The following is a 23,393-nucleotide window of genomic DNA, read 5'->3' as shown; positions in this document are numbered from 1 at the left end:
GTCTTTTTCCAAATGTGTATCCATATTACATAATCCGAAAGCTACTCTCAAATTCAAACTTCCAGATTATATAATCCAGAATACTATTCTAGATTATATAATTCAGAATATGAAAATGACACAAAAAGGATAAAAAAGTATTTTCATATTTTATATGAAGTGTAAAAAAACGTATGAAGGTGCAGAAAGAAAAAATGCTAAAGAACTCATTCATACACACCGGTTGATCTAGATCACATATTTGTATCCTCACATCTCTTCATCTGATTTATATATCATAATATTTGTTTTCTACTAATAATTATAAATTAAATTAAAATAAATCTTACAATTATAAAAATATTTTTGTAAATTAATAACTCATTATTGATAATAACTTATTTATAATACATTTGAAAAAAACCTCAACCCATATCTCTTTAAACCACTATTTTCTTGTTCAAAAGTCAAAATTCTACGTGGATGACGGAAGATCATCTTTGCCCCCCCACAGGTTCATTTTGTTTCCCCTGAAATCATCACTTTAATGAGTTGAGTTTTATTAATTCAACTCTTAATTGTCATATTTTTCTTCTTTTACTATTTATCTCCTTTCTAATAAGATCACATTATTTATTATGTTCTGCATTTTATACGAGTGGTAACATGTGAACATCTTCATTTTATGAACATTTCACCAAGATTTCATGCTTTTCTATTACAGATATAACTCATCATACCTTTATCTTATTTTTCTTTCAATTATTTTAATAATTTTTTAAAATTAAATATATTTTTTATTCCTATACTATAATATAAAATTAATTTTTATTTTTTATCTAAACTTTAAATCATTCAAATACATATAATAGATAAATAATTGAAATGAGTCATATTATATATATAAAAAATATTTTTAATTTTGTTAAAAAATCATTATTATTTTAATACTTCCATGATGAAATATAATATAAAATTATTAATTTTATATTAGAAAACTTATTTCAAAATAACTACCTAGTTCAGATAACAAGACGAACAGGTAGTCAAATCGAAATGATATTTTTAGTTCTTATTTTCGTATTTTTATCTTCATTGTTTTTTTTTGTGTGTTTACCAAACCAAAAGAAAAAATGATAAGGACAAGCGTCTAAGACAAACGATATGAAGGCAAAATGTGGTGTTCGTGCTCCTTCGGACTTCTCTATCGAACATGGTAGAAGCAAAATCTAACACGTATACCTTTTATACACTAATTCTAATGATAGAGACTTAATGCTCTTTCTTCCAATAATACCTTTTCTAAATTAAGTTAATAACAATAAATACTATTATTAATTAACAATTGGACAACATAACATACCAATCATTTACATGTGCAGTCAGACTTTTCAACCGTCCACCATTTTTAAATTCCATCTTCTTCTCTATATGCTCGTAAAAATATGATAGTAGATAAATACAGTAAAAGGTCAATTTATTTTCGAATTTACAAAAAAAATGTAAGGTAATAGTGAGAGAAAAGAATGAATATTATATGCACCTATTACGAAGTGAACTTTAAGCCTAACTCAACTCCATAAAACCGATTCATAGAGTTGAAGTTTACATCCACTTATATACAATGAAAGACTCTAATCGATCTTCAACAGCACCAACTTAAGTTTTAAATACATTATGCATGTGTCTTTAAAAATAATGTAAGCTGAGAAAATCTTAAGTAAAAAAAATAAATATAAAAGAAGAAAAAGATTATTTTTAATTTATTAAACTATAGAATGATTTGAGACTGAGGAAAAAGGCCTATAAATTTGGAATGAGGCAAGGAACAGAAGGGAAAACTCTTTTTTGTTATGGTCCCAAGTCTCTCTCTAATCTCTGTGTGAGTCTCTCCAACCCTTTTGAGGATTGAAAAAAAACATGGAGGAAAGTCTACTACAGAAGCATGAAGAAGAAAGTGAAGAAAAAAGAGTTACATGGAGTGGTTTCAGTGAAGAAATGAGAAGGATAAGTGTTATAGCAGGGCCTATGGTGGCTGTGGTTTTTTCCCAATATTTGTTGCAAATTGTTGCAACCATGATAGTTGGTCATTTGGGTGAACTCTATCTCTCTAGCGCCGCCTTAGCCATTTCCCTAGCTGGGGTCTCTGGTTTCAGTCTTCTTGTAAGCTCCTACCACTTTCTTCTTCCTCTTTCATTCATTCTTCTTATTAGGTCTAAATATCATTTTGCTTACTTCATATCATATTCTGTTGGTTTCTATAAACATTATGGATGGTACCAGACACACACAAACAATTTTTTTATGAACAAAAACATGGTTGTTGTTTTTGTTGCTGTGAAACTAACATATGTGGTAGTGTTTTTAATGATTCAACTTGGCACTTGGGTTTTAACTTTCCTAATGGGTACTATAGTTTTAGAAAGAAATATGATTGTGCAACCAAAAAGGAAATAATGACTCACTTCACACTTGCTATTTATTCATTGTATACTTTTTTTATGTCATGTCATATCAGTTGCTTTATCATTAAAAAGTATGTTTCTAATTTATTCATGAGAAGTACTGTTAAATAAAACGTAAAACCATGGATTCCATTATTTTCAGTAGCTAAAAATAATTCAAAATTAGCATGTTCTTTTATCACTATGTTCGGTTTCTATCACTCACACTGGGTACACCAGAGTGTCCAGCATCATTGTTACAGCACTACGGGACCAGAAGTGGCATCACGTGTGAGACTGTAGCACCACAGGAACATGTGGTTTTTAATCCATTGCATTGTTATCTTATTCATGTGATGAATATTAATATTGAGAAGGTGACAGACTATTCTGTTGCATACCTTACCAAACTTATCAATACATGTCTGCATTTAGCAACCTTAGATAAGCACTTGCGCAAACATTTAGGAGATGTCATTAAAATAACTATGAGCATGTTCCTCAGCTTTTAAAAAATAATTTATGAAAATATCTTGTAACTTGTAACAATATAGTTTAATGTCATTTTTAGTTTAGTTATAGAAGAATACATGATAGTTGTTTGAATCAAATTCAATATTATAAAACAAATTAGTAAGATAAGAGTTGTTTGTTCCTCTTAATACTTTGACTGTAACACTGATGTTTGTGTTTAGTATAATTAGTTATCTTCTGCATCAACTGTTTCAAGCAAGTAATTCAGTAACTCAGTGGTTGATGATTTACGTATGGTAACAGATGGGAATGGCTAGTGGACTAGAGACCATTTGTGGACAGGCTTATGGAGCTCAGCAATATCAAAGAATTGGAGTGCAAACATACACTGCAATTTTCTCTCTCTTATTGATTTGTATTCCCCTGTCTCTCCTTTGGGTTTACATAGAAAGCATACTAGTTTTCATTGGCCAGGACCCTCTAATTTCACATGAAGCGGGGAAATTCATAATTTGGCTTCTACCAGCACTTTTTGCTTATGCAATTCTTCAGCCATTAGTTAGATATTTCCAAATCCAAAGCATGCTTCTTCCCATGCTTGCAAGTTCTTGTGTCACACTCATTATTCATATTCCTCTTTGTTGGGCCCTGGTGTTCAAAACAAGGCTGAATAATGTTGGTGGAGCATTGGCAGTTAGCATTTCAATGTGGTCAAATGTGATTATTCTTGGATCATACATGAGATACTCTTCTGCGTGTGCAAAAACCCGTGCACCAATTTCTTTGGAGGTGTTTAAAGGAATGCAGGAGTTCTTTCGTTTTGCCGTCCCTTCGGCAGTAATGGTTTGGTGATTAATCTTCCTGTTCAGTTAATATTTTACATATTCATTTTATCAGATTATACAAAGTTTCCACGTCCAACAAATTTTGTATAATATATTGAGCTGTTTCTCCAAAATTAGTATTTAACATGCATTTTTTTGTATCCATGTTGATGAGGACAGCCTTGAATGGTGGTCATTTGAGCTGCTTGTATTGCTGTCAGGGCTGTTACCAAATCCACAACTTGAAACTTCAGTTCTATCCGTTTGGTAAGAATGTTACAACTCATGACCTACAATTTCCTAGTGCTTCCAATTTTCTCTTTATGAGATTTCAAGAGTTAATGTGACTGAACTGATTTTTTGTCATTTTTCTACAGTCTAAACACTATTGCAACTCTTTATACAATACCCTTTGGAATTGGTGCTGCAGCAAGGTTACACCATAGGCAGAACCTTCATTCTACACAGTTTATAACATGTTACACTACCTTGAGTATATATCTAAACTAACTATCCTTTCTCCTCTCTGATTATAGCACAAGGGTTTCAAATGAATTAGGAGCTGGAAATTCACATGCTGCCCGTGTTGCTGTGTTAGCCGCAATGTCTCTTGCAGTCATTGAGACATGTGTAGTAAGCACAACACTCTTTGCCTGCCGCCATGTTTTTGGTTATATCTTCAGCAATGAGAAGGAAGTTATTGATTATGTCACTTTCATGGCCCCTCTCGTATGTCTATCTGTTATACTAGACAGCATACAAGGTGTTCTCACAGGTATAACCTTCCCTCTTGAGTATTCACCCATTTTATTATGGATAAATTTGGAATTTCAACAACTCATTTTACATAGAAGAAAAAGATTTTGTGAATGTATTTAACAATGCTTTATTGGTTCAGGAATTGCTAGAGGTTGTGGATGGCAACATTTAGGAGTTTATGTGAATCTTGGGGCTTTCTACCTTTGTGGGATTCCAATGGCTGCTATATTGGCATTTGTGCTGAGAGTGGGAGGAAAAGGACTTTGGATTGGAATACAATGTGGTTCTTTTGTTCAAACTGTTCTACTTGTTGTCATAACCAGTTGCATAAATTGGGAAAATCAGGTATAAAAGCTCTAACCTTTCTCTAAGAAATGATAATCCATATTCTGGGTTCAACTTAATTTGATTATTTATGAGGCTCGGACACGCCTATTAAATGACGTTTTCGTGTCGAATACATGTACTGGACATCAACACTAGTAAGATATTCGTAAGTCATTTATTTGTAAAGTGTCTAATTCAAAATATATTTGTTGGAATTCTGAAAATTTTAACTCAGTTCCAAAGCAATTTTAAAAATGAAAAATTTATTAATTTTCTAAAAACTCAAATTTATTATATAAATTTTTATTATAATTATAAAAAGAACAAATCTTTTTAACCAGTCATGAAATAATTTTTTTACTACAAAAACTAAAATATAATTATACACATAAATTTTTATTATTAATTTATATAATTTATATATATATATATATATATATTAATTAGTTTCCGTGTTCTACGTTTTAGAAATTATCGTATTTGTGTCTATATCGTATCTGTGTCGTCATTATTGTGTCTTTATTATTGTTAAGGTGGTATCTTTTTAAACATTGTGTTTCAATTGTGCAGGCCATGAAGGCAAGAAAGAGGTTATTCGATGATGAATTGTCAGCAGAAAATATATTGGTATGAGAAGCCCAGGCCAATTTTTTATACATTCCATCACTATATATACTCCTCGTGTTGGAATGAGTTGTTGTTGGCTATGTGAAACCTTTTTGCATCTGATTAAGAATACTCAGAGCACTTTTTGTGACGATAACAGGATAATGATTAGCACTGCGTTGTTTAAAAACGTGAAATTGCCAATACTTTATGCTTGTCGTCTTATTCATTCAACTAAAATTTTGAGTTAGTGTAATCAGCACAAAATAATGTTATATCATTATTCCGATCACAAATCATTATATATACAAAAAATTTATGGCCTTTTTTTTTTGAAAATTTTGTTAAATTACTTGAGACCGCTGATTTATACGTTTTATTTGACCTAAGTTATAAATAAATATAAATTGAAATTGATATTAAGAAAACGGCTAATAAGTAATTTGCAGTTTTTATTTGTATTATAAAAATTTCTAACAAAAAGTAATTAGTTTCTTCTATTATATATTTAGGATATATTGTAATAACATTCATCGATCTTATAATAAATGACACATTTTATTTAATTTAAAACAGACCATCGTTACTTACCTGTACCTCCAATAATATTCGAAAAAATTATATAATTTTATACCAATATTACGGAAATGGTCAATTTCAAACAAATATTATAGATTTGAAAAGGTTGTTGTACTGGTATGGACCGGACGGTTAGCACTAGGCTTGACTCCCACAGTCGAGCTGATCGAATGATACACGTCCGTGTAGGACGACCGACATCCTCGATCTATTAACGCTCAATCAAGATCAGCAAAGTTAAACCATCATTATGAATTAGGTAACACACCTCTAAGTGCAACCCATCTCACTAATTCAGCCCAATAAGGTAAGTCTATTAAAACACATTCCAATAATAAAGTACGTCATTAATTACTGTACACATTCAAGTGTGTGTCGAACACCCTTTGCTAATTTGAGCGTCGGAGTGCCTTTTGCAGGTATCCCCATTCGTCATTCTCCTCAGGGACTGAGCGATCAGGCGACCAAAACCCAAAAGAGTAGCACGAAGACTAAAGGAGTGGCTGAAGTTCAAGTTGAGAAAGACTAAGTCAATCAACAGTTCTCAAGGTCTCATCTTCTTAGCAGGAACACTTATGCTTAAGCATCACGACTCCATTTATCTAAAGTCCTATTCAATCTATACAATTTTATTTAAATTCTGTATAACTAGTATTATGTTAATACGACTTTGATTATTTATATAAATTTAAATGTGATTATTTTTTTTGTTTACTTTGAAATCTGTTTGACGACTTTAGTGTAGTTAAATTTTATATTTATTTTTAGTATAAAGTGATAATTATTTTTAAAGGATCGTGGAATTAATTAAAAGGATTTTATTATTTTATGAAGTATTTTAAAAAATTAAAAACATTTGAGTTGTTTAAAAAAAAGTTAAGTGATTGAAGTAGACTTTAGGGTTTATAAAATTGTAAATAAATGACGTATTTATAAATAAAAAAGAAGTAGGGTTATAGATTGATTAAAAAATTCAAATATAGCAAAAAAGAATTAACAATACAAACATTATTCTTATATAATATTAAATAAACCATTTATGAGAAATTGTGTTACAGGACGATTGTTTTGTCATTTTGTTCAAATGGAATGATAAGAAGTAGCACTTCGATCTTATTATGCTTAGTTGAATTTTCAAACACCGTGAAAACATTATTGTTCGATGAGTTTTTTTTTTATTTAATTTGAAATGTAGTCGTATATATCGATTATAATTTAAAAGAAATGAAGTTGTAATGCTTGAATACAACTTCATTAAATTTGTAATATTTTTTTTGGAATTGTTAATTCTCGTAATATTGGTATAAATTTATATGATTTGTATAAATTTTTCTAATAATTATATTGTTAAAGCATTATATGAACATATCAATAATGTTAGATAAGTAGAAGGTATGACTGAGAGGCTAAAGCCAATCAACAACATGAATATTAATCTTTCTCGATGGAATAAAATGGATCAAATCTGAGGGGTAAGAAAGGTTTCTAGTTTGAGTTGGGAACTAAAATATTTTCTAATAATATCATTAATGAATATGAGTATTAGTAATTAGCAAAATCAATAAATATTTCCTACCAACATTATTAATATGATAAAAAATAAAAAAGACAATGATTATGTTCTTAAAAAACAGAAAGTATCCTAATTAATATCTTACATATTTCTTTAATTCTTTACAAATGAATTCAAATGAAATATTAAAGGTAATCAATGACTAAAATTTCATGTAGCTTTTATTATAGAGGATTTTTTTCTTCTATAAACCCTGAAATATAATTATTAAGGGACCAAAAAATATTGTTCCTTGTAACCATATATAGAAATATTTGTTGCCTTCGGTCTCAGGCAAACGCCATAGCTCTACTGCTATTTGTATCAGTCTTAACAAGGTGCAACTTTTCTATGACCCTTAGAGAGAATATGGAAAAGGGTCTCTTAGAGAAGAAGGGAGAGGTGAAAGACGGTGGTTCAGGCATAATAAGATGGAGTGTGTTTGGTGAAGAGGTGAAAAGGGTTGGTTATTTAGCAGGTCCCATGATTGGTGTGAATCTGTCACAGTATTTTCTACAAATAATATCAATGATGATGGTTGGTCGCTTGGGGAAGCTTGCTCTCTCCAGCACAGCCATTGCCATCTCTCTCTGTAATGTTTCTGGCCTCAGTGTTATTGTAAGTCTTGTTTTCTCGTCTAACACTTTTTTTTGGACATTTAAATGGATGCATGTTAGAGTAGTTTATGGTTGTTGTGAACCATGCTTGAGACTAGAGCATTAATTGCATTTTCTCTTTTGTACATGTCAAATAGTTTGGAATGTCATGCGCATTGGAAACTCGATGTGGGCAAGCATATGGAGCACGGCAATACAGAATATTTGGTGTTCAGATTTACACTGCAATTGTCTCTCTTGCTTTAGTTTGTCTTCCTCTGACTTTTTTGTGGATGAACTTGGGGAACCTGCTCATTTTACTTGGCCAAGATCCTTTGGTTTCTTTAGAAGCTGGGAAATTTGCTTTGTGCATGATCCCTGCTCTCTTTGCTTATGCAACACTTCAGTCTTTGGTTCGATTCTTTTTGATGCAGAGTTTGATGAGTCCTCTTGTCATAAGTTCCTCCATTACTCTTTGCTTCCATGTGGCATTCAGTTGGTTTATGGTCTTTAAATCAGGACTTGGTAACATAGGAGCAGCATTTTCTATCAGTACTTCATACTGGCTGAATGTGATTTTACTTGGATTATATATGAAATACTCTACTCAGTGTGAAAAGACTCGAGTCCCATCATGGGATTGGAGAATTCATCCGCTATGCCATTCCTTCAGCTGGAATGATTTGGTGAGTTTATTTGATCTTTTTATATATGTTGTGTTTTTATTTCACTTTAATTTTCAACCATGATTTGTTTCTTATACATTTGATCACTGCAGCCTTGAATGGTGGTCACTTGAAATACTAATCTTGCTTTCTGGTCTTCTACCAAATCCAAAGCTAGAAACATCAGTCTTATCCGTATGGTATGTAGAACTAATCTTAGTTCTTCAGACTTAGTGTGTCTTAAAATCTGTGTTGAAATTGTTACTCCTAGTCAACTATAGATTTCCATTCATACAAATGATGCTAATTTGTTGTTTTATTGTTAACTGTTTTTCTGACCAGTTTAAACATCAGCGCAACAATCTACACGATCCCAGAATCAATTGGATCAGCAGCAAGGTTTTGATTATCCTCATTAATCTGTGCAGATTCATATTCATGAACAGTACTAATAGTATAATAAGATTTTTTTTCTTTCTTTTTGATTGGTTTCTCTTTTGTGTTGTTATTCAGTGCTAGAGTTTCGAACGCATTAGGAGCTGGAAGTCCACAATCAGCACAAGTATCTGCTTATGCTTCCATGACACTGGCAGCTTCCGAGGCCCTTCTGGTGAGCTCAATCATTTTTGCTAGCAGGCAGATTTTAGGTTATGGATTTAGCAATGATGAGGACGTGGTGTTTTATGTCACAAATATGGTTCCTCTCTTAAGTCTCTCTCTTATACTTGACAGCTTACATGGTACCCTTTCAGGTTTGCACTTGTTTGAACTACTTTTCAATGCACATCACTCTTCTTATACAGTGGAATCTGAGTAGTGACAAAATATAACACTGTAATACTTGTGCATTGCAGGTATTGCCAGAGGATGTGGGTGGCAGCACTTAGGAGCATATGTAAACCTTGGAGCCTATTATGGTTTTGGAATCCCAATTGCTTCTATATTGGGTTTCTGGGGCCAATTAAGAGGAAAGGGGTTGTGGATTGGAATGGTGACTGGTGCTTTCTGTCAAACAGTATTGCTACTTCTCATAACAATTTGTACAAACTGGAAAAAACAGGTTTGTTCTTGAAATTCCAAACATTGTGGCTCTGCACTTGGCATAATCCAAAAACACCACCTTCACAATGTAATATCTTCCCATATATCAAACTAAAAATTTGGAATTGAAGTTTAAACTGGAGAAATGATCTCTTAATGGTCAAAGAAAAGTAGGATCTTACTCGTGCAATCTTATCAGTTCTGAACATTTATTTCTTCTAAGTACTAATTAAGTTGTACTAATTTCTGGAATGTGTATGATTGCAGGCAATTAAAGCAAGGGAAAACATAATTCAGAGAATTTTTTCTGCAGAAGGTGGATTAGATTAAGCAAATGGAGAAAGCTCCTTATGTCCCTGTATGGATTAGGGGTTGCACTGTTGTTCCTGCAGACGGAAGTGAGGTGCATCCCTGTTTGGATCACAGATAAGAGGAGGTGAGAGGGCGCAAAGGGTGTGAGAGGGGTTGAAATTCTTAAATATATAAAATACCTATATATTCTCATTCTTTCATAATATTTACTATTCACATTCTAATTTTTTTAAACTATATTACACATGTTATAAAACATAAAAAATATTAAATATATTTTATTCTAAATATATTTAAATAATGATAATAAATATTAATTAAAATCATTTAATTTTATTCTGAAGAAACTGTAAATATTCAAGAAATATTTAATATATTCATAATAAAAATAAATATATTTTTAATAAAATGAAAATACCTATATATCTAAAAATATATTTATAATAATAAAAATTATTATATTTAAATTATATATTATAATAATCTAGATTTTGATTTATTAATGTAAATACAAAATTCATTTAAATATTTAACTTCTAACAAGGATTAAAATGCTAGTAGTGGGAAAGTCTTCTCTTTTTCTAATTAACATTGTTATGTTATTCATTTTTACATGATTCCAAAATTACAAACAAATTAACATGTCTTTATCTTTTTTCGGATCAAATGTAATGACTTTATATAATATATTTTGACAACTAGTTAATATTCTAAATATCTATCTTTTTAAAAAAAATATTTATTCATAATAATGAAAATCATTATTAAAATAACTATATCTATATAACATAACATAATTTAAAAAATCATAAATAATATTAAAATTATATAAACAAATTAACTTAAGTAAAAATAATAATTAAATTAATAAAATGTTAAATAATAAAATTATACTTAAATTTTAAATTATAATTCATTATTTCTTTTAATTTTACATTTTTTTGTTTTATTTATAAATTAAACTTTAAATTATTTTAATTAACTAAAATATGCAAAAAAAATTAATTATTATTTATTCTTCTTTATATACAAGGATAAATTTGTAATCTTACAACTTGTACTATTTAAAATAATTTATAATATTCTTACAACCATCACATCACTCATCAATTTCAATAAATTTTCTTCACAGTATAACCTACTTCAATCCAAACAACCTCAATTTTCTTCACACTTCTACTTACTTACACCCTCAACTTTTCACTCCTCCACACCTTCTAATCCAAACAAGTCTATGTGTCAATAGTTAATAGTAAGAATTGGTGAAATTTATACATAACTTTGATCTTAGAAAATAACAAATTTTAGAGACTCACGAGTTTTGACGTGAGTGTATTTATTTATTTAGACTTCAAATTCTGTCAACATTCTCAACATCTTCGTGTATAATGAAATATAAAACATTTTCAATTAAAATGCATAGTTTTGGTAAGACTCTTGTTTTGACTAAAAGAAAGTTGACTTTTCACTTTCCAACAGAACGATGATGAGAAGTTCGAATAAAATTCATTTCAGTAAAATATTTTAAAAATATTAATTAGATGTGAAAAGCATATTTTTCCAACTTCAAATTCCTTGAAGCCTAAAAAAATTTCAATTGCTGTAAAATACTACGATTCTTATAAATTTTTATATTAAAATAAAATTACAATATATATATTTTAAATATATACTAGAAGAAATTAAACCTTTGAAGGCTTATAAACCTATCTATCTATCTATATGTATACCTGCACTGCATTCCTTTCTCGTGGAATGCATGGTTTAAAAACCACACACACGCGCGCGTATATATATATATATATATATATATATATATATATATATATATATATATATATATATATATATATATAAATAAATAGAAATCACTTAATACTTAAATAAATCATTATTTTATTAATATAATATTTTATTTTTTTTAAAAAAGGTAAAATATTTTTTTTTACTATATTTGGTGTGTTAAACGAATTTTATTTGGGAGACTAATTTTGCTGTGTATATAAGCTTTGAAAGCTTGTTGCCCTTTATCTTATTTTAGGTGGCTTATGGTGTGTTATTTTACAATAAAGATCCTTTGACAAATTAAAAAAAAAAATCCACTCTTTTTTAATAAAATATTACATCATATTAAAATAATAATTGATTTGATTGAACAATGTCATACTTCAAAACACATATGAACCACATAAAATTAGACAAAGGTCGACAAGCTTTGAAGGCTTATTTATACAGAGCAAAAAATTTCTCCTACCCTAAATAGCTTGTTTTACCACACAACCATCTACTGTACCAGTGAGTGGTAGTTTAACATAAAACCTCTGAACAAGGTGACAACTTTTGTGTAACCCTTGGAGAGAATATGGAAGAGGGTGGTTCAGGCATAATAAGATGGAGAGTGTTTGGTGAAGAGGTGAAAAGGGTTGGTTACTTAGCAGGTCCCATGATTGGTGTGATTCTGTCACAGTATTTTCTACAAATAATATCAATGGTCATGGTTGGTCGCTTGGGTAAGCTTGCTCTCTCCAGCACAGCCATTGCCATCTCTCTCTGTAATGTCTCAGGCTTCAGTGTCATTGTAAGTCTTTTTTTTCTCATCTCACACTCTTTTTGGGATATTTAAATGATGCATGTCAGAATACTTTATAGTTGTTGTGAACTATGTTTGGGACTCGAACATTAAGTGCATTCGTTGCCCTAGGTTGCCTGTGTTATTTTTTTTCTTTAAAATCTTCTTGAACCACCTCCCAAGAATCTTATATTTAAGAAAAGCTTTCATTTTGATGTTCCAATTGTTGTACTTAGTTGTTTTTGTTAATTAGGAGAGTGACAGATAGCTCTGAATAGTTTCCTAATGACTTCTCAACTTCACATGTTATCTAATACCAACTATACTATAAATTACATTTAAAACTATAAATTACATTTAAAACTATACTATAAATAACATTCAAAATTAGAATTAAAAGTATTAATTATTTCAAATTTTCAAACAAAACTGACGCTGACTTTGAGTTTAATACTTAACAATCTCATCATATCAATATGAAACAGTCCTTTATCAAAGGAGGGACAACAATTTTGTAAAGATGTTAGCTACTAGTTTTTTTTTGCTCTGGTTGAATTTTTTTTTTAACTCTAGTGGGATATTGAAATGGATACATGTTTAGGGTTTAGTTGTTGTGAATTGTGTGAGATATGAGAATTAATTGCATGTTGGCTTTTGTACAAACAGTTTGGAATGTCATGTGCACTTGAAACTCAATGTGGGCAAGCATATGGAGCACAGCAATACAGAAAATTTGGTGTTCAAATTTACACTGCAATTGTCTCCCTTACTTTAGCTTGTCTTCCTCTGACTCTTTTGTGGGTGTACTTGGGGAAGCTGCTCATTATACTTGGCCAAGACCCTTTGATTTCGCAAGAAGCTGGAAAATTTGCTTTGTGCATGGTCCCTGCTCTCTTTGCTTATGCAACACTTCAGTCTTTGGTTCGATTCTTTTTTATGCAAAGTCTGATCAGTCCCCTTGTCATAAGTTCCTCCATTACTCTTTGCTTCCATGTGGCTTTCAGTTGGTTAATGGTTTTTAAATCTGGACTCGGTAACATAGGAGCAGCATTTTCTATCAGTACTTCATACTGGCTGAATGTGATTTTACTTGGATTATATATGAAATTCTCTACTCAGTGTGAAAAGACTCGAGTCCCAATTTCAATGGAACTATTCCATGGGATTGGAGAATTCATCCGCTATGCCATTCCTTCAGCTGGAATGATTTGGTGAGGTTCCTCCTCTTGTATTTGATCTTTTATGTTGTGTTTTTGTTAGCCCTTAAATTTTCACTCATGTTTGTTTCATACATATTTGATCTTTGCAGCCTTGAATGGTGGTCATTTGAGCTAATAATCTTGCTTTCTGGTCTTTTACCAAATCCAGAGCTAGAAACTTCAGTCTTATCCATATGGTATGCAACTAATCTTAGTCCTCCAGACGTGAATGCTTTTATGTGTCTAAAAATCTGCTTTGAAATTGTTACTTGTAGCCAAATATTGAATTTGATTCATTCAAGTGATGGTAATTTGTTGTTAACTATTTTTCTGACCAGTTTAAACATCACCACAACAATCTACACGATCGCAGAATCAATTGGCTCAGCTGCAAGGTTTTAATCTCCTCAATCTGTGTATATTCACATTCATGAAAAATAATAATATTATAATAAGGATTTCTTTCTCCCTTTCTGATTGATTTCTCTTTTAAGTTGTTATTCAGCACTAGAATTTCGAATGCATTGGGAGCTGGAAATCCACAATCAGCACGAGTATGTGTTTATGCGGCCATGATTCTTGCAGCTTCCGATGCCATTCTGGTGAGCTCAATCATTTTTGCTTGCAGGCAGATTTTAGGTTATGTATTTAGCAATGAGCAGGATGTGGCAGATTATGTTACAGATATGGTTCCTCTCTTAAGTCTCTCTGTTATACTGGACTCCTTATATGGTACCCTTTCAGGTTGGCCCTTGTTTGAACTATTTTCCCATTCACATCACTCTTCTTGTACAATGGAGTCTGAGTAGTGCAATCAAATATAACTCAGTTATACTTTTTCCATTACAGGTATTGCTAGAGGATGTGGGTGGCAACACTTAGGAGCATATGTAAACCTTGGAGCCTATTATGGTTTTGGAATTCCAACTGCTGCTATATTGGGTTTCTGGATTCTGTTAGGAGGAAAAGGGTTGTGGATTGGAATACTGACTGGTTCCTTCTGTCAAACAGTGATGTTATCTCTCATAACAACAAGTACAAACTGGGAAGAACAGGTTTGCCTTCACTTCCAAGTCTTGTGGCTCAGCACTTGACACAATCCCAAAACACCATGTTCACAATGTTATGTATTCTGAAATAATATACCCAACTTTGTGAATATAATATTTAAAATAGAGAAGTTATGTAGTAAATTCAAAGAAAAGTATTATATTAACCCATGCAATCTTATTAAAATTCAGATTATACATGTATTGGTAACTTTGGTCTTTAGAGCACACATGTCCCACTAAGTTCTAACTAAATTGTACTGATTTATGAAACATCTGTGATTGCAGGCAATTAAAGCAAGGGAAAGGATATTTCAGAGAAGTTTTTCTGTAGAAGGTGGATTAATTTAAGCAAATGGATAAGATTCCTTAAAGCTGGGAGCAAGTTTAGTATGAATTGGTGAAGCATGTATAGCTTTGGTTGCAGGAAAGAACAAATTTTAGTTACTTTGAGCAGAGAAAAATGTTTTACCAACATAATATTCTGTTACTTTTTTTAACCCAATTTTGGCAATGGATTTGTAACTAATTACGTAAAGTAAAAGTACTTGGTTGGATACGCAGTACTTTTTGTCAGTTACATACTTAAATAATTTAATTATCTTATTTTAAATACTTTTTGTTACCTTAATTATATAAATTAATATATATTTTTTTTTAACATTAATTTTACATAGTTTAGAATAATGGCTAACTACATTATTTTAATAATAAAAAAGGAAAATGTTCATTAATATAAATAAGGTTATAAATATTATTTTAAATTAAGATGATAAAATTCTGTATACACATTAAACTATGTAATTATTATTTATATAAATAGGGTAATTATATATATATGTATATTATTTTTCCTTTTACATTCATAAGTTTATTTTAATATTATGTTTTTATATAAAATAATTATATATTTTTTATTTTTTATAATTTATTATCTAAATATAAATTTTGATATTATAATAATATAAAAAATTCAATCTAAAGACTAAATTTAATAAAATGTGTTTTCTATTTTTAAAATTATTAATTATACTATATTAAAATTATATGTCTCACAAAATATTATTATTTTTTTTTATCCTTACAAATTTAAAATTAGTATAAAGTAATTGACTTAAATTAAGTCCTCTTAAATATTATTTTATTTTATTTTAGTATCTGTAAATATTTTTAACTTTTAAAATAATTAAGAAACGAGATGTAAATATTAATTAAAAAATTACATTATTTTCAATAACAAAATTCAATCAAGGAAAGGTATTCAATATTAATTCACGTTGGTTTGCAATCCTCTCAAACATAGCACAAGAATTATTAGTTATGTTTGTTTTTATAGTAGCATTTGAGTTCGTGTTTAGCAGAGCAGGAAAAGTCATACAAGAGAAAGAATGTTGAGTATGTTGATGTTCCAATTATATATATTAATGTTACAATTAAATATGTATTAAATAACTATAAGAATTTGTATTTCTTATAGAGTTGATTTCTAAATAAGATATTGGCGGATTAACCATCATTTTTCTTAAATAGTATGTTTACTTTATAACTATAACTTATTTTTTGAGGTTGAGATGTTATGATTTATCAATGATTTTGAATTATTAGAAGTAAATAAGTTAACTTTTCTTTGATTATTTTTTATTTATTTTTTGTGTTCCATAAGAAAACAAGCTTTCTTGAAGTTGTGTAGACTTTTCTTAGTTGATTTGTTTGTAGGAGTTTTTGCTTATCTTTTTTGTTAGTTTTTTTTTTCATTTACTATTTTTTATTTTTTTTATAATTTCTGAAGATAGCAAGTATATAATTATTACAGTTTCACTTCCATTAATTAATTTATTATGATCTTAATTGCTTTAATATTTTGCATATATTTTTATTCAAGTGAGATACCTCTTCATATGCCATCTGAAAGCCTAGGTAGGGAGTTGGGATTTATATCTCCAATATCTTGATCTTGAGCCTTGTTCAATGGATTTGAAGTTCATTCTGTGAAGAAACTTAGTTTTATTTAGTTTTTTTTTTTCACTACATGCATGCTTATGACTTTAGGAAAGATCATTATGGTGTAGTCTGAAAACTTAAAAGATGGTGGATATTCTAGCCATTTGGTTTTGTTATCTTTTTGTTTATTTACACTTTATCAATGTATATCACTTCTTTTATATGTTAGATTTAAAATTCAATCTAAATATTTGAATTTAGATTTATAAAATCTAAATTAATTTTATAAAAAATATAATTTTAGATTTAAAATCTCATTTAAATATTTGGATTTAGATTGAGCTAGGTGATAGTATAGTTGAAAAGTTACATAATTTAGCTGCAAATGTTACGGATTTTTGTCAAACAAATATTTCACAACTAAAATGTAGAAGTAATAATATTTTTTTCAATGCTAAAATGTGAATACTAATTCAATTTGTGTTGTGCCATTTAAACACACGCGTGAAATGAATACAATGAACTAAAAGGAAAAAACAAAAGTTACATTCTTTTCGTAAAACTCAAACTCTTGTTTTGACTAAAAGAAAGTTAGCTTTCCGCTTTCCAAATGAGAACGATGGTGACACGTTCGATTAAAAATCATTTCAGAAAAATCAGAAAATGTTATTTTAAAAAATATTAATTAAATGTGAAAAACATAATTTTCAGCCTTCAAATTCCTTGAAGCCTAAAAAAATCTCAATTGCTGTAAATTTTTTACACTATTAATTAATTAAATTCAGTGAAAATAAATCTTTGTATTATATACGTATTTTAGTTATTTTCATTAATTGATTCTTCAATCATTCATTGTTTTTATCTTTTTTTTCATAATAATGATATAAAATAATTAAAATTAAGTAAACATAGTAATATAATTCAAAAAAATCAAAATTTTAAAATAATAAATAAAAGATATTTTTTATTTTATAAAAATAACACTTTTCGAAAAGCAACAAGAATAATATATTACGAGCATAGTTTATGATATTTAGGGTGTTGGTAGAAGAGACATTTTTTTATATCCACTTATCATTAATCCTGGAAATCATAATTTTTGAAAATTATGATTTTTGAAAATGTATTAAATATGTTTTATTTATCTTAAATATTCTTTAAAGTATTTCAATAAGTTTCCTCAAAATTAAAGAGTAACAACATATTTTTATTAGATATAATAGTATGTAAAAATTGAAAAATTAACTATAAATTATTATTTTATTAAAATATAATATTTTATTTTAAATAAATACTTGTTTTTAAATAAATTATTATTTATTATAATATAATATTTTTATTTTAAAAAAATAGTTGTAGAATAGTTGTTTTTAATGTTTGTTACGTTAAACAAACTTTATCTTTAACTTTACCAAGGCTTTATCTCTCTAAAGCCTTCAAATGTTGTTACCCTTTATCGTATTACATGTGGCTCATGGAGTGTTATTTTACAATAAAGATCCTTTGACAATCTAAAAAATATATTTTTTTTTAATAAAATATTATCTTATAGTAAAATAATAATTTATTTGATTCTAGAGTGAATGTATCATATTATTTAATTATTTAATACACCATGTGCCACATAAGATAAGAGAAAGTCCAACAAACAACCTTTGAAGGCTTATATATACAGAGCAAAATTTGCTCCTACCCTAAATAGCTTGTTTTACCACACATCAACCCTCGACTGCACCAGTGAGTGCGACTTTATCATAAAACGTCTCAACAAGGTGGCAGCTTTTGTGTACCCTTAGAGGGAATATGGAAAAGGGTCTCTTAATAGAGAAGGAGAGAGAGGAGGAAGAGGGTGGTTCAGGCGTAATAAGATGGAATGTGTTTGGTGAAGAGGTGAAAAGGGTCGGTTATCTAGCAGGCCCTATGGTTACTGTGACTCTGTCACAGTATTTTCTACAAATAATATCAATGATGATGGTTGGTCACTTGGGTAAGCTTGCTCTCTCCAGCACAGCCATTGCCATCTCTCTCTGTGCTGTATCTGGTTTCAGTGTCATTGTAAGTCTTATTTTTCATTCTCATGTTATCACAACATATCAATATGAAACAGTGGTTTATAAAATTATTTTGAAAAAGTGTTAGCTACTAGTTTTTTATGTTCTGGTTGGCTGTTATTTTTTTTTAACTCTGGTGGGATATTGAAATGGATACATGTTAGGATACTTGGTAGTTGTCGTGAATTGTGTGAGATATGAGAATTGATTGCATTTTGGATTTTGTACAAACAGTTTGGAATGTCATGTGCACTGGAAACTCAATGTGGGCAAGCATATGGAGCACAGCAATACAGAAAATTTGGTGTTCAAATTTACACTGCAATTGTTTCCCTTACTTTAGCTTGTCTTCCTCTGACTCTTTTGTGGATCTACTTGGGGAAGCTGCTCATTATACTTGGCCAAGACCCTTTGATTTCACAAGAAGCTGGAAAATTTGCTCTGTGCATGATCCCTGCTCTCTTTGCTTACGCAGCACTACAGACCTTGGTTCGATTCTTTTTGATGCAAAGTCTGATCAGTCCCCTTGTCATAAGTTCCTTCATTACTCTTTGCTTCCATGTGGCTTTCAGTTGGTTAATGGTTTTTAAATCTGGACTCGGTAACTTAGGAGCAGCATTTTCTATCAGTACTTCATACTGGCTGAATGTGATTTTACTTGGATTATATATGAAATTCTCTACTCAGTGTGAAAAGACTCGAGTCCCAATTTCAATGGAACTGTTCCATGGGATTGGAGAATTCATCCGCTATGCCATTCCTTCAGCTGGAATGATTTGGTGAGGTTCTTCCTCTTGTATTTGATCTTTTATGTTGTGTTTTTGTTAGCCCTTAAATTTTCACTCATGCTTTGTTTCCTACACATATTTGATCTTTGCAGCCTTGAATGGTGGTCATTTGAGCTAATAATCTTGCTTTCTGGTCTTTTACCAAATCCAGAGCTAGAAACTTCAGTCTTATCCATATGGTATGCAATTAATCTTAGTCCTTCAGACGTGAATGGTTTCATGTGTCTAAAAATCGGCTTTGAAATTGTTACTTGTAACCAAATATTGAATTTGATTCATTCAAGTGATGGTAATTTGTTGTTAACTATTTTTCTGACCAGTTTAAACATCACCACAACAATCTACACGATCGCAGAATCAATTGGCTCAGCTGCAAGGTTTTGATTCACACAATTCCTAATCTCATCAGTCTGTGTATATTCACATTCAGGAATAATAATACTATAATAAGGATTTCTTTCTCCCTTTCTGATTGATTTCTTTTTTAATTTGTTATTCAGCACTAGAATTTCGAATGCATTGGGAGCTGGAAATCCACAATCAGCACGAGTATGTGTTTATGCTGCCATGACTCTTGCAGCTTCCGAGGCCATTCTGGTGAGCTCAATCATTTTTGCTTTCAGGCAGATCTTAGGTTATGTATTTAGCAATGAGCTGGACGTGGCATTTTATGTCACTGATATGGCTCCTCTCTTAAGTCTCTCTATTATACTGGACTCCTTACATGGTACCCTTTCAGGTTGGCTCTTGTTTGAACTCTTTTCAATACACATCACTCTTCTTGTACAATGGAATCTGAGTAGTGCAATCAAATATAACTCAGTTATACTTTTTCCATTACAGGTATTGCTAGAGGATGTGGGTGGCAGCACTTAGGAGCATATGTAAATCTTGGAGCCTATTATGGTTTTGGAATTCCAACTGCTGCTATATTGGGTTTCTGGATTCTATTAGGAGGAAAAGGGTTGTGGATTGGAATATTGACTGGTGCCTTCTGTCAAACAGTTATGTTATCTCTCATAACAGCAAGTACAAACTGGGAAGAACAGGTACACAATCCCAAAACACCATGTTCACACACAATGTTATTTATTCTGAAATAGCAAACAGAACTTTGTGAATATAATATTTAAAATAGGGAAGTTATGTAGTAAATTCAAAGAAAAGTATTATCTTAACCCATGCAATCTTATTAAGATTCAGATTATAGATGCATTAGTAACTTTGGTCTTTAGAGCACACATGTGTCACTAAGTACTAACTAAATTGTACTGACTTATGGAACATCTGTGATTGCAGGCAATTAAAGCAAGGGAAAGAATATTTCAGAGAAGTTTTTCTGTAGAAGATGGATCAGTTTAAGGAAATGGATAAGATTCCTTAAAGCTGTGAGCAAGCTTTGGTTGCAGAAAATAACAATTAAGTTACTTTGAGTTAGCAGAGAATAATGTTTTCACAACATAACCAACCATATTTTGTTACTTTTTTTTAACCCAATTTTGGCAAACATAAAGTAGAAGTACTTGGTTAGATACGCAGTACTTCAATTTACATTAACATTTTTTCTATGCTGAGTGTAAATACCAATTGAATTTATTTTTATGGTAAGCCAATTATTTTTTATTAGTTTTAGATTGTGTACAGAAGAAAAACAAAAGCATAATGTTTTTTTTTAATGTTCAATATTAATTCAGTATATTTTAATTAGTAATTCTTAAAAATATAAAGCATATTTCATTACTTTTGTTTTTAAAGATAAAATCTCTATTTATGATATATGGTCACATAACTGATTTTATAATAACTTAAATTATAATATCAAAATTAATATATAGAAAATTAATTACAAGCATTTAAGTAAACTATAATGATTTTTAATAAAAATATAATCTCATTTATGTTAAATAATAAATGTATTTCTTAATTACTATATTAAATTACATACTTAAATAATTTAATTGTCTTATTTTAAATACTTTTTGTTACCTTAATTATGTAAATTAGTATTTTTTATTTTTAACATTAATTTTACATAGTTTAAAATAATGGCTAACTACATTGGTTTAATAACAAAATAGGAAAATATTCATTAATATAATTAAGGTTATAAATATTATTTTAAATTAAGATGATAAAATTCTGTATACACGTGAAACTGTGTATTTATTATTTATTATTTTTCCTTTTACATTCATAGATATATTTTAATATTATATTTTTATTTAAAATAATTATATTATTCTTAATTTTTATAATTTATTTTCTATGTATAAATTGTGATATTATATTGATATAAAAAATTCAATCTATTGTAAACAAAAATTATCTCTAAAGACAAAAAATAAGAAAATGTGTGTTCTATTTTTAGAATTATTAATTATAATATATTAAAAGTATATGTCTTACAAAATATTATTATTATTCTTTTTTTTTATCTTTACAAATTTAAAATCAGTATAAAGTAATTTGCTTAAATATTAGGTCCTGGTAAATATTATCTTATTTTATTTTAGTATCTGTGAATATTTTTTATTTTTAAAATAATTAAGAACCGGAGATGTAAATATTAATTAAAAAATTACATTATTTTCAATAACAAAATTCAATCAAGTACTATATTCAATATTTTTTATTAATTAGATAGTCACGCATTTTTTTTATTTTTAATATATGAAAAGTATTACTTTATATTACGTAATTGAATTATGCTATTGTTAATATTTTTGCTAAACCCTAAACCCTGAATGTAAATACTAATTGAATACGTGTTGTACTATTTGACACCAAATGCGTATAATAAAAAATATAAGAAACAGAGTAAAGGTATGTGTTAATCCCCACGCAAAATCCATGAACATCGTTTTCATAACTCAACAAAAGTGCGATTTGTATTCTAATTCATTAGTCAACTTTGGATGTTTCGCAACATGCCAAATTGGTGGATCAAAAGTAAGGTTGGAATGATTGGCCCACCAATCAGTTTTTTTTTAAATTATAAATAAAAATAAAAATAGTTTAAGAGATTTTTTATATTTTTTATTAACACAAATATATAATAGTACCTCCAACGCCACTTAAATAAATAATACTTACTGATTAGGTTTTAATTATTAATTATAATAAAATAATTTAACTTCTATAAGTAATAACTATTTTGATTTATCCAACATTCATTAATTAAAATAAATAATAAATATTTATATGATTAAATACATTTTATATATAATAAATTTTTAAAGTATAAAATTAAAAAACAAAAATTAAAAAAGTTGTATATTGACTAGTCTATTTTATCACATGTTTTACATGTAAATAATTAGTTGAACTAAAATATACCATTTTATTTAAGAATAATCAAGTGGGTTAGGTTCGACGGATTAATCTATATAACTGCTAATACGTTGGACTATAGTCGGATGGGACAAGTTAGTTGACCAATTATTGCTTTTTATTTGACAAATTCTTCTTGGATCTCCGTATTTTTTTCATGCAACTTTATATTTTTTTAATTCTAATAATACCCTTATGAGTATGATATCTTCTTCATTTTCAAGTGGTGGTTGATGATAAATGGTGATGGCTGGTAGTGAACGTAGTTGAAGTAAGTTTTGTGGTGTTTTTATCGATAGTGGTTGTGA

General features: G+C 29.2%; 3 protein-coding genes and 1 pseudogene across 3 annotated transcripts; all 4 read left to right on the top strand.

The window, feature by feature from the left end:
- The first annotated feature begins 1,726 nt into the window (after window positions 1-1,726).
- On the top strand, window positions 1,727-5,603 carry LOC137828176 (protein DETOXIFICATION 12-like). The gene is made up of 7 exons (XM_068634638.1): window positions 1,727-2,142; window positions 3,201-3,745; window positions 3,902-3,988; window positions 4,099-4,155; window positions 4,258-4,496; window positions 4,620-4,825; window positions 5,378-5,603. Exons 1-7 carry the CDS (start codon window positions 1,900-1,902, stop codon window positions 5,438-5,440), a joined length of 1,440 nt encoding a protein of 479 aa, XP_068490739.1. The 5' UTR covers window positions 1,727-1,899; the 3' UTR covers window positions 5,441-5,603.
- Window positions 5,604-7,913: 2,310 nt separating this feature from the next.
- LOC137828506 (protein DETOXIFICATION 14-like) lies at window positions 7,914-9,888 on the top strand (annotated as a pseudogene).
- A 2,489-nt stretch (window positions 9,889-12,377) lies between these two features.
- Window positions 12,378-15,538, top strand: LOC137828175 (protein DETOXIFICATION 14-like). The gene is made up of 7 exons (XM_068634637.1): window positions 12,378-12,736; window positions 13,394-13,938; window positions 14,037-14,123; window positions 14,265-14,321; window positions 14,432-14,670; window positions 14,776-14,981; window positions 15,264-15,538. Exons 1-7 carry the CDS (start codon window positions 12,521-12,523, stop codon window positions 15,324-15,326), a joined length of 1,413 nt encoding a protein of 470 aa, XP_068490738.1. The 5' UTR covers window positions 12,378-12,520; the 3' UTR covers window positions 15,327-15,538.
- Window positions 15,539-18,573: 3,035 nt separating this feature from the next.
- LOC137829668 (protein DETOXIFICATION 14-like) lies at window positions 18,574-21,319 on the top strand. The gene is made up of 7 exons (XM_068636531.1): window positions 18,574-18,971; window positions 19,202-19,746; window positions 19,848-19,934; window positions 20,076-20,132; window positions 20,256-20,494; window positions 20,599-20,804; window positions 21,055-21,319. Exons 1-7 carry the CDS (start codon window positions 18,720-18,722, stop codon window positions 21,115-21,117), a joined length of 1,449 nt encoding a protein of 482 aa, XP_068492632.1. The 5' UTR covers window positions 18,574-18,719; the 3' UTR covers window positions 21,118-21,319.
- The last annotated feature ends 2,074 nt before the right edge of the window (window positions 21,320-23,393 follow it).

Source organism: Phaseolus vulgaris, chromosome 7 (genome assembly GCF_000499845.2).
Source record: "Phaseolus vulgaris cultivar G19833 chromosome 7, P. vulgaris v2.0, whole genome shotgun sequence".
Lineage (NCBI taxonomy): Eukaryota > Viridiplantae > Streptophyta > Magnoliopsida > Fabales > Fabaceae > Phaseolus > Phaseolus vulgaris.
This window is presented reverse-complemented; position numbering and strand designations above follow the sequence as displayed.

Excerpts from the sequence above, each read along its gene's own strand:
- LOC137828175 (XM_068634637.1), top strand. The coding sequence starts at position 12,521 with ATGGAAGAGGGTGGTTCAGGCATAATAAGATGGAGAGTGTTTGGTGAA. Across the intron at positions 12,737-13,393 it reads TCTCAGGCTTCAGTGTCATT|TTTGGAATGTCATGTGCACT; the intron begins GTAAGTCTTTTT and ends TTGTACAAACAG. Across the intron at positions 14,671-14,775 it reads CTTATATGGTACCCTTTCAG|GTATTGCTAGAGGATGTGGG; the intron begins GTTGGCCCTTGT and ends TTTCCATTACAG.
- LOC137828176 (XM_068634638.1), top strand. The coding sequence starts at position 1,900 with ATGGAGGAAAGTCTACTACAGAAGCATGAAGAAGAAAGTGAAGAAAAA. Across the intron at positions 2,143-3,200 it reads TCTCTGGTTTCAGTCTTCTT|ATGGGAATGGCTAGTGGACT; the intron begins GTAAGCTCCTAC and ends GTATGGTAACAG. Across the intron at positions 3,746-3,901 it reads CCTTCGGCAGTAATGGTTTG|CCTTGAATGGTGGTCATTTG; the intron begins GTGATTAATCTT and ends TGATGAGGACAG.
- LOC137829668 (XM_068636531.1), top strand. The coding sequence starts at position 18,720 with ATGGAAAAGGGTCTCTTAATAGAGAAGGAGAGAGAGGAGGAAGAGGGT. Across the intron at positions 19,747-19,847 it reads CCTTCAGCTGGAATGATTTG|CCTTGAATGGTGGTCATTTG; the intron begins GTGAGGTTCTTC and ends TGATCTTTGCAG. Across the intron at positions 20,133-20,255 it reads TCAATTGGCTCAGCTGCAAG|CACTAGAATTTCGAATGCAT; the intron begins GTTTTGATTCAC and ends TTTGTTATTCAG.